At 33.9% G+C, this 16,266-nt stretch overlaps 2 protein-coding genes across 10 annotated transcripts; one reads left to right on the top strand and one right to left on the bottom strand.

Moving 5' to 3' along the window:
• The first annotated feature begins 1,832 nt into the window (after positions 1 to 1,832).
• On the top strand, positions 1,833 to 7,077 carry LOC109811647 (uncharacterized). The gene is made up of 4 exons (XM_083065612.1): positions 1,833 to 2,277; positions 3,211 to 4,197; positions 6,021 to 6,068; positions 6,325 to 7,077. The coding sequence occupies exons 1-4, from the start codon at positions 2,089 to 2,091 to the stop codon at positions 6,709 to 6,711; spliced, it is 1,611 nt and encodes a 536-aa protein (XP_082921738.1). The 5' UTR covers positions 1,833 to 2,088; the 3' UTR covers positions 6,712 to 7,077.
• Positions 7,078 to 9,103: 2,026 nt separating this feature from the next.
• Positions 9,104 to 16,192, bottom strand: MGT10 (magnesium (Mg) transporter 10). Of its 9 annotated transcripts, none has more exons than XM_020375440.3 (14): positions 15,531 to 16,185; positions 15,198 to 15,270; positions 14,580 to 14,650; positions 13,807 to 13,892; positions 13,608 to 13,698; positions 12,789 to 12,857; positions 12,293 to 12,373; positions 12,041 to 12,206; positions 11,882 to 11,927; positions 11,193 to 11,273; positions 10,644 to 10,726; positions 10,058 to 10,101; positions 9,833 to 9,945; positions 9,104 to 9,597 (listed from the first exon to the last, which is right to left on the bottom strand). In XM_020375440.3, the coding sequence occupies exons 1-13, from the start codon at positions 15,912 to 15,914 to the stop codon at positions 9,850 to 9,852; spliced, it is 1,371 nt and encodes a 456-aa protein (XP_020231029.1). In that variant the 5' UTR covers positions 15,915 to 16,185; the 3' UTR covers positions 9,104 to 9,597; positions 9,833 to 9,849. The 9 variants fall into 9 exon arrangements, with proteins under 9 accessions (XP_020231029.1, XP_029129861.1, XP_020231030.1 ...); XM_029274028.2 differs by having other exon boundaries at positions 9,104 to 9,587; XM_020375441.3 differs by having other exon boundaries at positions 9,104 to 9,587; positions 9,828 to 9,945; positions 15,531 to 16,184.
• Positions 16,193 to 16,266: the final 74 nt, after the last annotated feature.

The raw sequence follows: 16,266 nt of genomic DNA, 5'->3' as shown, positions 1-16,266 counted from the left end.
AAATATTAATATTTTATTTATAAATAATTATGATAAGTAAAAACTCAATTAAATGAAAAGTTTAGAAATTCTTACAAACTCTCTCGTTGAAAAAAAAACTCTTAAAAAATACTCTTATACAAGATAGAATTTTGTGTTTAATATATAAGATGTTGATTTCAACATTATGTATAATTAAATTATAAATTAAAGAAGTGCAAAACTAAATTTAAGTTGTATTTTAAAATATACATTTTTAAAATAATAATTTCATTATAAATATAATATCATGTTATAAGTATATTAATAACTAGACAATTTTTATTATTAATATGCAATAATTCAATAAAACTTATACTTTATAAGATAGTATTATATATTAAATTGAGTTGTTTATCTTTGGTATCTCTCTCCTTGCGGTCAAGATAACCACTTTAGGCATAACCAACTCCCATCATGTGAAGAGAAATGTGTGTAAGGCTTAAGAATAGATTCGTCGATGATTATTAGCAATTTTGATTTCATGCAAATGAATTACAAGCAATTACTATAAAAAAATTAATCTGAACATGTCCTAAAAATAGACAACATTCAATTTCAAAACTCAAGCATGCTCAAATCAACCTTAAGTCAACCCAATTTGGGTCATACTCACTCCTATGGTGATGACTACGATAAACAAGTTTAACATATTGTCCATTAGTGCACAAGTGAACAATAATAATTCTTTTTTATTTTATATTTTTATTTAAATTATTTAAAATTACTATTTTTTTTAATTCAACATCTTCCTCACACCGGTCATGACTGCAAAGTTGTCGTTTCGCTCGTGGTGGTGTAGATTTGCACCAACCTCTCCCAAAAGTTTCATGGAGTGCTCTGAGTCAAGGTCATCTAATAGATTCGAGCCAATATCTAAAAGCACACTTGCCACACGTACTTGTAGTCATGTGTAGTGTTGTGTGGTCATCGCTTCAATCATGGTGGTGTATAGCTTCACGTAGTGCTTCGAGTCGAGGTCAATGATGATAAAGAGTGTTGTGCAGTTGTTAATGTCAATGTTGTCGTCATTGTCGGAGTTAAGGTTTGCTGTTATTGTCAAAATCAACATCACTGAATAAGAAGTGTTAGGGGTTTGGGACTAAAGGTTAAAGGTTCGACTGCGACACAAAGAACCTTTGGTTGTTTGCGTCCAACTACATCAACGTCTTTGCGAACGACGACAACTTTTTTAAACTTTTTGAGGTTTCTTCGTTGTTGTCGTCATTGAGCTCCAAACTCCAAAAAGATGTGTAGTATCGCGACACAAAGAACCCACCACCATTATTTGCGCATGACATCAATGTCTTTGCAAACGACGCCACCTTCTTAGAATCCTCAAGGCACCTTTGCTACTATTATTGTCAAGCTCTAAGTTGTAGAGTGGAACCAACCTGAAGCGCACGAAGACCTTACTTATGTTGAGGTTTGCCAAAACCTATCACGTGACACAAAATAAGTTACGAATTGAATTCGAGAGAGGAGATCAAACAAATTTTTTAAACAAAATGATCATTTACTATAAAAAATAAAATTAATACATTAATAACTTTTTTTATCATCAAATGAATTTGAACTATTCAATTTAATTATCTATATATCTAACATATTTTTTTTAGAAATTTTTTTACTAGTGAATCACATAAAAATTACACTTTTTTTTTCTATCATGAACTATATAATATATTGGTCCCCTTTAGAAATCATCCACTCCTATCCATGTTTAAACTTTTTTTTTGTAAAAAAGAAATAACAAAAATGACCAAAATTAAATTATGCACCACCCGATTATTTTATTACTTATATTTAGAATGGTAAAACGTGACGTACTCGAGAGAAATTCATCTCTTCTTAGTTCTTCCATTGTTTTCCCGGCAACAACACCAACTTAAAACCCTAATTTCCCATCTCCACTCTTCCCTGAATTCGAGGCCTTCTCTCGTCTCTTCCTCACTCTAACATTTCTCACCATTGGACGAATCGATTCATCATTGTTGAAATTTCCAATTTTTCTTCCTCAATTTTTCCCTTCTGTAATCTCAGAGTGTGTTTGTGTTTGAAGGTCCTTCAATGGAGGAGGACCGCAGTGAGGTGAGTGATTACAGTTCGGAGGACGAAGGAACCGAAGATTACAGGCGCGGAGGGTACCATGCGGTTCAGATTGGTGACACTTTCAAGAATGGGTGTTATGTTGTGCAGAGCAAGCTTGGTTGGGGTCATTTTTCCACTGTTTGGCTCGCTTGGGACACTCACAAATCGGTGCGTGCCCGTTTGCTTGTTTCCTCAAAACACAACTCTGGGATAAAAAAGATGAAAGCTTTTGACTAGTTGCAATTAGTTTAGATAGTTTGAGTTTTGTCCTTTATCTGGGTTGTGAAGGAGTTTATGTGTATAGGGTTTTGAACTAAGTGTATGATTTTGTTTCTATTTATCAAACTCTTTTTTATTTTATTTTATTTTTATTTATTTATAATTTTTTTATTGTGTGTGTTATGGGATTATTAAACAAAGGATTTGCCATAGCCAAGCCTCGTTTTGTTGGTGATTCAAATTGATTATCACTATTGGATTTTATATTTTTCATTATTGGTCAATGGTTGGTTCTTAGGTAAAATTTATCGTTCAAAAAAATTCATCTAATAAAAGGATCTCCCTAGGTTCTGCTGCTTGATTTCTTTTTTATTTTATTCTTGCTATTGATCTCTCTCTCTCTCTCCCCTCCTGCTAACACATTTTGTGAGTAGTTATTTGTTTTTTGGTTGCTTTGCTCTCTCTAATTTGCTATGTTGTTGATCATGTCTACTGTGTGACACTAGTGTTGCTGTGATTAGGTGGCATTTAACTTTAGGACTATGACATTGTTTGGATAAACTTCTCCAAAGCACTTGCAGAAGAAAAAAAAAGGTTCAATGTATTGAGCTTCTCCCATAATTTAATATCAACCTATGCATCTTAGCATTCGAAGATGTTAGATGAGAAGAACTTCTATAAAGGTTAAGTACATAAGCGGTTTTTAACTTGTGGGAGAAACTCAATTCTTTTTTTCTCATTTGTCTGTTATAAGTACTTATAGAGAAGTTTACCCTAACAAGGCATATTTTATTCTTCATTCTTTCAATTCTTAGTTAACATGCACACGGCAATCTATAGTTTGGAACTTTATTAGTGATGTTCTAAATTATTTGTTTGTAGAGATATGTTGCCTTAAAAATTCAGAAGAGTGCTCCTCATTACACTGAAGCGGCAATGGATGAAATAACGATTCTCAAACAAATTGCTGATGGGGATCCAGATGACAAGAAATGTGTAGTAAAGCTTTTGGATCACTTTAAGCATTCAGGGCCTAATGGCCAGCATGTTTGTATGGTTTTTGAATTCCTTGGTGATAATCTCCTCACCCTTATCAAGTATAGTGATTATCGAGGGGTTCCTCTTCCCATGGTGAAGGAAATTTGTTTCCATATTTTGGTGGGTTTGGATTACTTGCATCGTGAGCTTAAAGTAATACACACAGATTTGAAACCTGAGAATGTTTTGCTTCTGTATCCAATAGATCCATCTAAGGACCCTAGAAAATCAGGCGTTCCACTTATCCTTCCAAATACAAGGGATAAGATTGTGACCAAGAATGGGACTACAATGGCTAATAAAAGTTTGAATGGAGATCTGACCAAGAACCAGAAAAAGAAATTGCGGAAAAAGGCTAAAAAGGCAGCTCAAGGCTGTGTTGGGAAGGAAGATGGTGAGGAAGCTGAGGAGGATTCAAAAGAACCTAATGAGCAAGATGATTGTAGTAATGATGTGAAACCAAGTTTAGAATCTGGTGAAATTAAACCAAGTAGTCCCGTGAGTAAAGATGAATCATCAAAGAATTCTGTAAATAAGGATATTCCTGAAGGAAGTCATGGTCATAGGAGGGGTAGCCGCTCTAGAAGAAAGGAGTTGCTTGCAGCTGTTGATCTTAAGTGCAAGCTGGTTGATTTTGGTAATGCTTGTTGGACTTATAAACAATTCACAAATGATATTCAGACAAGGCAGTATAGGTGTCCTGAGGTCCTCCTTGGATCTAAGTACTCAACTCCAGCAGATCTATGGTCCTTTGCATGCATTTGCTTTGAGCTTGCCGCAGGCGATGTTCTTTTTGATCCTCATAGCGGTGATAACTATGATAGGGATGAGGTAAGTGCAGGTGTTTGGACTTCAAAAGAACTGGCTGGCTTCATTTCTGGCGACAATCATATAATGCTTGCTGTTAATATTAATATCATTATTGATTATGAAGATTGGCTTTTTTTTTTCTTCTGAAATTAGTTGTCCTTAACAGTTTGGTTAAATTCTTATTCAATCGTACAATTCAATTTTGTACCTTCTCATACTGTTAGAATCACATCTACATTAAAAATTATTTCTTCTTGTTTTGTTAAGTAAATGTATTAAAAATTGGTAATACCTTTATCTTGGAATTTTAGCTGAAGCTCTACTTTAACCTAACAAAATCAACTTTTAAGGTGAGAACTGGACAGTCTTTATAAGCTCTATTTAAGTCATATCTATACCCAGTGTGAGGCTAAACACCACCCTTGATTCTGCATTAAGGCAACCCCCAAAGAAGTTGCAACAAAGGTAGGATAGGGGTGATCGCAATTAGGGTAACTTTCCAACAAAGAGAATCACACCTATTATTATAGAAGATACCAATTAACTTGAACCCTAAGAGAACCTCACTTCAAAAGCTAGTTGTAGTTGGAGAATCCAAGACCTTAAAAACCTCACACTAGAATACCAGGCTTCCAATTGGACCCAAAGTCTCTGGCCTTGCAATCGGTTTCTTGTATCCAACCACATGCCGCAGCCTTGCTGCCCATGTGGGTTGACTGTGCACTAAGCTCCTAGGTTAACGCTTCAATGTCAATGTCACCACCTGTGCCCTCCTTTGCAGTTGAGAGACATGCTGGAAAACTCTGATACTACTTGATAGATACTGAAATCAGTATAGGAACAACAGGAAGGAATTCAAAGCTGTAATTATAATTGTAGGAATATAGAATGATCAAAGCAAAAAGAAAGATATCAAAGAAGCAGTGCTTCCCTGCCCTTTGACTTTTGCCACTACCAAATTACACATCCCGTGCCTTTCTTCTACACCCCCTTTAATCACGTCCTTTCCTTTGATTTTTTTATCCTTCACTCCAGTATCCTATTGCAAGTGTCTCTTCATTCAGGGACATGTATAGCTGAATTCTCTACCCCATTCGCTAAACTGCCCTTATTCCTTCTTTCTCTTCAATTGTAGACTTTCATTGGAGGCCCTTCAAATCCCCATTTCACCCTTACCACTATTCTTTTAACAATAGAAAGATTAATTCTGTAAATTTTATGGAATAAAATATCTTCATATCAAAACTTTTCTGGTTTTATTTCTCTTCCACTGTTTTTCCTCTCTAAATTCAAGCAACTTGAAATATACTCAATTTCTTTCCTCATCTACTTTCTATCCTACTTCTCTCACCTTTTCTTACAGCCAACCAAGCAGACGTATTCTATAATTAATAATTTTAATTGTGCTCAGCTTTGTCTTCTGAAGGTTGAATGGAGATTTAGCTCACAATCTGTAAAGTTATGCTAGTAGATTACTCATATAAAGCATTTCTTCAAATAAATGTGCTCTTGTCAAAAGATGTTGCAATCTTCTCTAATTTTGAACATATTTTTCATTTATTCATTTGGTGATCTTAGAATTGAAGCTTCACTATGCTTCGCTAATTATTAAAACTTTTGAAGTTTAGACCACCAATAGAGGCCAAATAACGTTTAAAATTATTGGCTCTAAACCCGTGTTTCATTTCATATAATGTATACTGTCTTGCATATAGCTACTGAAAATGTCATAAATTCCTATTTTCATGGGATAAATGAATAAAAATGTTAAGTACTGCTGTGGTTATCTGGACTTCAATTCCAATCTATGAATTAGTGTTGACATTTTGGAATTTACTCTACAGGATCATCTGGCATTGATGATGGAGCTTCTTGGGATGATGCCTCGCAAGGTAGGCATGTTTGGCCTTTAGCTGTAAATCATCTGAGTTGTTATTATAGGTTTGCATGTTGATATGATCAAGAAAAAATATTCAACATATTATAGGCACCATTTCCTGATGCTATTTTATTATACTGTTTTGCTTTTTAAATGATTTCTTCTTTTTTCATAAAAAAATGGTAGTTTTATGCAATCTGGTTTTAATTGATTACTATCAAAATTTTATCTGTTCCATTCCACAAAAATTGAACATTTATTGCCTTCAGATTGCACTTGGTGGACGCTATTCCCGCGATTATTTCAACAGATATGGTGATTTGAGGCACATCCGTCGGTTGCGTTTCTGGCCTCTTAATAAGGTGATGATGGAAAAGTATGAATTCAGTGAACAAGATGCAAATAGCATGGCTGACTTCCTTCTTCCATTACTTGATTTTGTCCCTGAAAAGAGGCCAACGGCTGCACAATGCCTTCAGCATCCATGGTTCCATGCAGGTCCCCGGACTCTCGAGCCCTCATTGACTACAGTGCAGCATGATGCTATTGAGGGCGGCGAGATATCTGAAAAGAAGCAAAGGGAAAATTCTGAGGAGGAGGCTGTGGAAGTTGGTATGGGAAATATGGTCATAGATGGAAATCCAAAGCCACTCTAAGAGTTCCAATCTATGAAAGCCTTCAGAATAGAAACAAATTGGTTTGTTTGGATGGGGTATGCACCTGTTTTTGTTTATATGGTAAGCCTAGATGGTCCTTGGAGATTCATATTATATTTAACTGTTATATTAAGCAACCAAGGTCATATTCAAGAGGTTGTATTTTGGGAAACCCCATTCAGGGTAGCTAGTCACCTATTACAGAAACTGCACTGTGATATAACTACGAGTTTTTTTTTTTTACTTTCTTGGAGAGTTTGTTTGAGGCTTCTCCCTAGGTTAGATTTTCATCTCTTCAGAAGTGCTATATTTGAGGTGCTCGAACTGTACATTTTAATGAGTTATTATTTTTTGTGCCATATTAAATTTTGTTGCTGTAGATTTTACAAACTGCATCTTTTTATTTCCTAGTTTTGGTAATTTACATTTTAGTTTTTAACCTAAAATTGAGCTTAGGGCATATAATGGCTGTTGAAGAAAAATATAAAATGAAAATCATTGCAAGTGCATATAATAGTTGTTAAATTGTTGGTCTTTGTGAGACAATGTGAAATGATTTTTTAATATATAAATTAATGTACTTCTTTTAGAAAGAAATCTTCCTTACAATTATAGTATTTTTTTTTTCCTGAAAGCGTTAGGTACTTTACTTTTTCTTCATGTAACTGGCTTTAATCATTAAAAAGCGGATTCTCAATCTTCATGTTTTATGTATGGTTACTTTATGGCCGGATTTTCTTTTGCCCAATATATATAATTATTCGTAAATATATCTTTCTACTTTTTCTTCTTCTGAATCTTACTCGATCGGTGACTGATTACGGGGCAGGTGACTTGCTTATGTCGTAGTTTCCTTTTCGTCTATGATTGTTGTTTGAGCTACGGAGTCACTGCTTTTGACCATTCAGTTTAAATTTTAGGTTCTACTGCCATACAGTGAATCAGTGATACAGGCATAGTACTGTGGCATACATTACTAATAGGCGAAAAATTTATAAGGATAAAAATAGAAAAAGGGCCAAAACAAAAATAACTAAAATTTGAGAGTACAAAAACAAAATCACCCAAAATTTGAGAGGATCAAATAAAAATAACTAAAATTAAAAAGATTAAAATAAAATCAACCTTATTTTATAGGGTTTAAAAATTTATGTGAGTCAAATTTATAAATTTAAACTTTAAATACAATAAATGCTCTAATACATAATAAAAAATAGTTATAATGAATGCATTTGTGAATATTTTTTTATTTATAAAAATTAAACATATAATTTCATAAAAAAGTCATGATGACACAATCACTATTATAAATGTACAAAAAGTAAATATAACAAATAAATATAAAATAAGGTAGAGATAAAACAAAAAATGTAGCACATGAGCATAAATTAATAAATAAATTAGATGAAGAATTAACAAAATTTCATTATAACATTCTTTTTACATCACACCTATATGTTTCATAGATTACATTAAACACAATTTATATTATTTTATGTTTGTATGTTACAACTAATTGACATCTGTGTCATATTTTATGTTTTATTCATTTGTTATATTTCCTTCATAACTTGAAGGTGATTACAGTTTTCCTAAATGACTTCTATGAAATTTTATGTTTAAGACTCAGTTTTTTAGATGGTCAACAAAAATTAAACTTTCACTTTGTATAAGAATAGATTAAAGTTTTTAGAAATTTAATTTAAATAAAAGTTTAGTCTCTTTAAAATAATATTATTTTAATTCTAATTCTCATGATTTTAATTACTTCCATTTTAATCCTCTCAATTTTAGTTTTTTTCGTTTTATTCTTCTCAAGTTTTTGCTATTTTTATTTTAGTCCTTTTTCAATTTTGTCTTTAAAATTTTCTTATTTTTCTATTTTGGTCCATATAATTTTTTAGATTTGACAATAAATCCAGTGGCAAGAACAAAAACAAACCAAAAAAAAAAAAGTTATAAAGACAAAAATGAAAAAATAATTTTTAAAAGGATTAAAATAAAAAATACCCTATTTTACATTGACTAAAAAGTTATTTAAGCCTCTTAATTGAATTTTTTAATTTTGTTTGAATCTTAAGATGTAAGTCATGCAATTACAGTTCGAAAGTCACATGTATGTTGTTCAGTTTGCATCACAGGCTCAGGCAACCAAAAATAAACGAATTTTCACAGGCCGTGCGAGGAACAAGGAGAATTTGAATCACTGGGTTTTATTAGAGGATGAGGGTGCAGTTATCTTACTCTTATCTTTCAAACTTTCAGAAAAACTTAAGCGGGTCAAACCGATAATTAAAGGAGCCAGATGTTGTTCATGATTATTATGGTGTAAATTTTATACTACTTAATTTCTCTCTAATATGTGGTTCAATAATTCAATTCATGCACCGTATGCAACCAAGCACATTATGTCCTTCTATTACCTGGTTTACTGATTTTAGACAAACATCACCACCCTAAAAATTTGGTTGTAGTACCCAACTAAAATGCTGATTGACGTCTGCATTCCACTACCTTTTTTATGCAGTCTCTGCATATGGTAGTAACCTTGAACCTAAAGATAGCGAGTAACATCGTAAGTTGAATAATGTTTTAGTGTACATCCTCCCCCACCCCCCCAGACAACAATCGAATGATCTCTTGATGGCTGACAAGCTATCATGGCTATCATAGCCATATATATTATGAACTCACGAAGCAAACAAAGAATGTATACCCCCCTCCTCCAAAACAAGAATAAAAACTAACGCTCGTCACAGCTCAGCAATGACAATGTGAGTGCCAATGTGCCATCATGCATACTTTGAAATCCATTTTGAATGATTGATCCTGGTGTACATTACTGAACTTTTTGGGTGCTTACTATTGTTCACAACCTGACATCACCTGAAAAATGAATTAGATTCCCTTCAGCCTTCAGGTTCGAAGACTTCATACAAAAATGTGGTTATGTTGATTATAAACCTCGGTAAGTCATTGGAATTCTTGAAAATATCATGGGTTAAAGATGTTATATAGGCAATATCACGATAATAGATCCACGGCTCTGTCTATACTCAAGATCTCGGAAGAAAAAAGTTTAGAGCTGTGTTGCCAGGAAAACAGGTTAAAATTACCTAACTTTGAAGTTTCTTGCAATCAAAATATTTTCCTAGCTCTGAGGTAGTAATACATCAGAAAGAAAGCAATAATGCCACCAACAATTATCCCTGCTGTCGTCAGCCAAAATGCAAACTGCATCAGATAAAAAAACGCGGTTATTTTAAAAAGACTAATCGGCAGCAGCTTCCAATAAGAATCAAGCAAAACATGCATGGAATAAGACTTCGGACACCAACTCACATACCACATGTTCCTCAAGATAGGACTTCAGGTTCATGCCAAATATACCTGAAGCCACCAAAATATATCTTAATAAAATCAGGCAATAAACATATTTTTGTCTCAGATAATAAACCTGTCCCCTGCATTTTACATAATTATTATTCACACCGTATAACCAAAATTTCTTATGTAACTTGCATGTTAAGATCAAATCAATACATCCTATTCTAAATCTCAAGTCCTTTATAGATAAGTATATTAAAACAGCAAATGGTGACATGATCACATAGTGCCAAATTTAGGTGATTAAATGGTAAAATACATGTTCATATGTTTTTAGCGAAACTTCAGAACTGATCAATAATATTTTATTAAATTTTAATACATGAGAATAATTGGTTGTTTTGATGCCATCTAAAACATTAACAAAATTTATAACTAACCAAGTTTGAGATCACTTTGATTACTGGTTAATTTTACTGTAAGTTAACTGGTTAATGTGAACTTGAGTATGATTGATTTAATAAATTTTGGTTAAACTACGGGTGATTTTACTTTTATACAACCCATTGTATACATCGCATCAAATAAACATCCAAACTCTATACCTGCTACGAGGGCACCTATTGCCACACAGAATGTTCCAACCTGCAGAAGCAGTTCTACTCTGCTAACCTCAAGCCTTCGTGAACTGTTGAATGAAATCAATTTTATTAGAACATTTGTAGTGTGATAGATAGAGTTATTGATGCCAACAAATCGCTTTTCTTGAATTGAGTTTAAATTAACCTAATATATAGTGGCTGAGAATGTTCTTTTAATTTTACAGTAAGAGCACACAATATATCATGCATTCTTAATAGTGAGATATGCATTTTGAAATTCTTTGATTGATCTTCACTTGTCTTGTTTGAAGTCCTTAAATATCATAATATTATACCATGATTTCGAGTTCATAGACAATATGGGAAATCAAATTGTTCAATGCCTTATGTGATTTCTGAGCCTGTGCTGTCACATTGTATCCAAAGATGGCCCTCCCAACACGGTTGGCATAGTCATGGCTTTAGAAGAGCACTAAAATTACTAGCATCAAATTACGTAATCAATGCAATTATCTACAATCAATTATCAAGAGAGAAAAAAGATATTCAAACCTCAAACTGACAGATATAGAATCTTCCATTTCTCTTGCAGAATCAAGAAGCCTTTCGGCTTGACCATGACAAGATTCACATCTGCAAGTGCATTTAGAGAAATCAATTTTGTGATGAAATCATTAAAAAATGGCAGACTTAACAAAAAACAATTTCTTGAATAATCAACTAATTGTGTGAATTTTGAAAGCTTTACGAGACTTGTTTCTGCATGCAGATTCCCTTCACACATTGTAATATGGACAAGTGAGCAACTGAAATGGATTGGTCTAACTCAACCCCAAAACCTAAATCAAAGAGGGGGGATTGCTCAAATTTTATAAGAACCACTTGGATCATTTCCCTAGCCTCTGCAGGACAACTTAACAGAAAGCTTTCTGTATATCTATAATCCATGGGATTGTAACATAGAAGTCTTGTGTATGAATAGTAATGATAGGTGAAGGGTTAAGGTTTTCAACTTGTTTCTTCCATGTTAATTCTGTGGCTGCTGCCATCTTAAACATGACCAAAGGAAGGCCATGAAGGTATGTAATAATGTTGTATGTGTTGGAAATCCTCACATTGTCTGTCTCAATTCTTGGGATGTGACTTATATATCTATTGGGAAAATTCACAAATGTAACAGTATGGTGTACTACAAATAATCAATTATGAAATGTAATGCACATATCTGGAATGAGAATAACCTTTGAAGATAATTTTCCAAAAGCATTTCAATTTCCTCCTCTTCCTCTACATATCATGAGAAAAAAGAATGAGAAGCAATGTTATAGCTCTACAGTGGAATGGAAAGATCCATATTGATATCAGCAACAAAAAACACCTTTAGCATTAAAATAGCTTACCCTCAGCAATCTGCTTTTCTAAAGGCACTGAGCATTCCATATCATCATTTCCTTTATTAAGTGTGCAGTTTCTTCCCATGATACACATACGGCGTATTTCATGGGGATCCTCCAGAAGGTCAAGCAGCATCTGTCTGAGAGCTCCTGCCTTAGAACCTAACTCAACCTAGCAATTTGGCAGAAAGCAAATGAATATCTAGTTTTATCCAGAACCACTTAAAATTGGTTAAAAGTATCTAGACACAAAAATACCAAAGTTTGTTTGCTAATACGAAGCTGCTCCAAGATGTCACCAGTTAAGCGATTAGGCAAGGCGTCAAGAAGAGCTTGTACCTAGGACCAAAGGGAAGAGGGAGAGAAAGTTCCAATTGAGGAGTGAATTCAGAGATAGAGAGGTGTAAATGTATTATAATCTGTTATAAATCCCACAAGCGAAAACCCAAATATACTCCATAAAAAAAAAAAGTTTCTGCTTCTGGATACACGATATGCTAAAAGTATGTCATAAAGCAGCATGAGATGCACTTTATGATGCAAGATTTTATAGAATGTCTGCATGGAGTGGGTGGAACATATTACACGAGAGATAGTAGACCAAAAATATCCTACCAGTTTTTATTCAGAGGCAGGTTGGGAAATAACTACTTATCAAAATCATAAAAAACAAAAATAGACAAACACATCTGTAAGCATACACACAAAGAATTAACATAATATACTCAGTTACTCACTGTGTTCCCATACTCACACGAGGTTCTAAGTCCATCAATCTCTGCTCCAATCTCTGTATTCTTGAAAGCAATGCTGCTTCAACAACCTGAAAGTTCCACCAAATGACTTAGGGGAAGAAAGTTCACAACAGTATGTCAAAGATGACAAGCCAAATGATGCTCAACAATATACAAAATGACGAAAAAATTTACACCCACAGTAACCAGCTCATTATATGCAAAGCTCATATAAACAGTCATATTTAAATTCCTTTAAGTTGTAAGAAGAGGGTATCCCCCACAAGCAACACGCCATGGACCCAATTACTTGGAAAATGGAAATTGACTGCCCAAAAGTAAAAAACAGTTGAGTCCCCTATGTGCTTTCTGTTTAAGGCCACACTTTTCTTGGCCTTCTGCACTTGTAATTGTTACCATGCTTAGATCCTTCTGTTTCATATTTATACTTAAGTTACCACTTTATAATATTGTCATTATTTTATATTAGTATTCCTAAACATCCACTGCAATTCTATAACCACCATCTTTATTTTTACTAAACCTTGAGCCATAAACATGTACTGAACTATAATTCTAATATCTATCTTGTTTCCTCATTCCTCAGAGTTAAATTAGGAAGAAATGCATTCTATTTTCATATTCTATCACATTTCAACCCTTGAAAATAAACCATATTTAATTTCAAATTAATTTCTTTTTTCTTATTGTCTCATAGGACTTCTGATCTCCTTGTTGTCTCAATGATATAGCAGAACACAAGGTCATAGCATTAGTGCACAATAGTATGTCGGGAGTGACTGCAACTCTATTTTCTTTTTCTCCTATTCAAGACTAACCTCAATTTCAAATGGCATTGATGGCCCTCCATTGTTGTTCTTGGGGTTCAATCGAGGCAGCAATGTCTCTAGAAAAGCTTTTCCTCCTATACTGATAAATATCAACATAAGGTCTTAGTGTATTTTGTTGTTTAATCTAAGGAATAATGACAGTGATGCATCCCATAATTTATGAATCATTTTAGAATTAAAACAATACCGATTATAGTCAAATATAAGTACACAATCTTGCATTGCTATTGCTCGTAGTGAACCCAGATTTAGAAGTATAGCATACTCCCGGACCTAATACAAGACAAAGAAATGGAATAGATAATTAATTGATAAAGGCTGCAACCCATATCAATGTTATATATTTTCATCTTTACCACTTACGGGGTAAACTTTACGAAGTAAAGGTTTAATTGATAAAGGCAGCAATCCATATCAATGATATATATTTTCATCTTTACCACTTACGGGGTAAACTTTTCAAAGTAAAAGGTTTGTGTGTGTGTGTGTGGGCGTGTATATACAATCAACCATAAATTCATTTTTGAAGCTGAATTTCTATTAACAATGTAATACATAGTTCAAGAACAACTTAACTATCCACTTCCATAATAGGTTGATTAAATTCTTATTTCTTAGTGAAGTCTAATGCAGTTTTTACTCCACTAGGGCCCAGCTCTAGTTTTCCATGTTACCTATCTACATACTTGATTGTAACTGGACAGTGCTTTACAGTTTACAGCAATTTGGAATGGATGAGGATGAAACTTGAAAGCGAAGATCAAAATATATTTCTTAAATTATGTAATTTAACATACCAATTTTCAGCAAAAATATGTGAACTTCACAGTTTACAATGACATGGACAACATGGCACTCAGTTCAGTGGGTATCTTCATGAACTTCTGAATGTGTGCATTTATACATACAATACAACAAGGTATTATGAATTGATAGGGGACAAAAAAGAAGAAATTTTACCAGCAAAGCAGGCATTGAATTTGTCATAAACAATGATGGATCCACACTTCGAATGTCCCGTGGACGAAGACCTGAATAATTAAAACATGAAAAAAAAAACCAATTATATAACAGGTGAACAGCACTCAACATGAAGGCTTAACATTGCACAGAAGAAGAAAAGAACACAACGCAGATGCATTGGCCCATTAAAAAAGAATTGTTATGCATATTATATAGTATCCTTAGCACTAATTAAGAAATCAATATTTAAAAAGTTTTAACCTTAATGCATGAGATCTCCAGTTCTAACCTCGTGTGTGACCAATATACACCCAAAAATATTTTGAAGGTAGTTAATTAAAAACTATATTAAGATCTTAAGTTTTAATCTCGTGTGACCAATATACATTTTTCAATAAAAGCTTTCTACTATATTCCTTAACCAGTATCCTAAAGCACTTGTTAGTATTTATTTCCCTTATATTTATGCTTATAAGCAACTCCTTTGAATTTAAGCTCATGAAAGTAAAGTATGCATGACAGGAATAACAGAACATGATAAGATACTAGCGGCACGGAGTATTAAGTATTCTCAAGTCTCAACTTCAAGCTTAGACATAGATGCATTTTACTTACCACTTGACTTCAACAATTGTCTCCTGTTGATTTTCCTAGTTGATACTTTCCCATTAGACTTCACTTCAACAACCTTCACAATTCACATATATAGAAGGAGAAAGAAAACACAACAAACACGTGAGATAAAAAATAAAAATAAAAAAAGAAAACGAAACTAGTAGATAAAATAAAACTTGAGAAGATGCAATAAACTTAATAAGCTGCTAATTTAGTCTTAACCTTCTAGTTCATTGAACTGGAGCAGGAAAAATTCCTAAATGGCTAAATTCACAATTAAGTTTCAGAACTAAACAAAAAAAAAAGAGTAAAAAAGAGCTCGTAAGAACGAACTTCGTAAACCGGTTCTCGAATTCCGAGAGATAGAGAATCGCCGGAAGACGCGGAAACAATCCTCTGCGACTCCACACGACCGTTTGTCGGAACGGAATTCCGGCTCCGCTCATTCGGCCCGTCGGAAACTTCGTCGGAGTCGGACACGGCAGTTTCAGCGTCACTCCACTGCTTCTCCTCCGTAGATCTGCCGAGGCATTTCACCGGCCTCACCGCCGCCGGAGACGGCACGGAGATTTTGCACCGGCGTAGCAGAGCGAGGGAATCAGTGCATGAAAGCTCCAGAGAGCGAGATTCCGTAAGATCCGAGAAGAACACGCAGTTAGCGTGTCCGAGAAGTGGTTGAGAACGGAACTGCAGCACGTGCGGCCAAGATAGCGCCATGTTGGTGTGGTTCAGCAGCGGTTATGGTGGTCGTGCATGCCGTGCAGAGAGGATGAGGTAGTTGAAGCTGTGTCCGTAACGATCAAAACGGAACAGCTGAATAATTTATCCGAATTCGATTTTTTTAATTACTATAATATTATTATCTAATCTAACTTTATAGTAATAAATAATATTCCGATGAAGTTGACGGAACAACGAGAGAAGTGACGAGTAATATTGGATAACCACCAAAAAGGCCAAAAGTGAATTTATCCGAAACTCTCATTTCCATATTTTTCTGGATTTTGTTCTTCAACAGTTCAACTCATGTGAAAAAAAGAGAATATAGTAAAATTATCTTTAATTCAAA

This window comes from Cajanus cajan, chromosome 10, assembly GCF_000230855.2.
Source record: "Cajanus cajan strain Asha chromosome 10, NIPB_CcT2T_4, whole genome shotgun sequence".
Lineage (NCBI taxonomy): Eukaryota > Viridiplantae > Streptophyta > Magnoliopsida > Fabales > Fabaceae > Cajanus > Cajanus cajan.
Note: the sequence above shows the minus strand (reverse complement) of the source record. Positions and strands in the feature narration are given on the sequence as shown.

Bases quoted from the DNA above. Each gene is read 5' to 3' on its own strand.
- MGT10 (XM_020375440.3), bottom strand. From the start codon at position 15,914: ATGGCGCTATCTTGGCCGCACGTGCTGCAGTTCCGTTCTCAACCACTT. The intron at 14,651-15,197 runs GTAAGTAAAATG...TTAATTATTCAG, and splicing joins ACAATTGTTGAAGTCAAGTG to GTCTTCGTCCACGGGACATT. The intron at 13,893-14,579 runs GTAAAATTTCTT...GTCTTGTATTAG, and splicing joins ATTCAATGCCTGCTTTGCTG to GTCCGGGAGTATGCTATACT.
- LOC109811647 (XM_083065612.1), top strand. From the start codon at position 2,089: ATGGAGGAGGACCGCAGTGAGGTGAGTGATTACAGTTCGGAGGACGAA. The intron at 2,278-3,210 runs GTGCGTGCCCGT...ATTTGTTTGTAG, and splicing joins CTTGGGACACTCACAAATCG to AGATATGTTGCCTTAAAAAT. The intron at 6,069-6,324 runs GTAGGCATGTTT...TATTGCCTTCAG, and splicing joins TTGGGATGATGCCTCGCAAG to ATTGCACTTGGTGGACGCTA.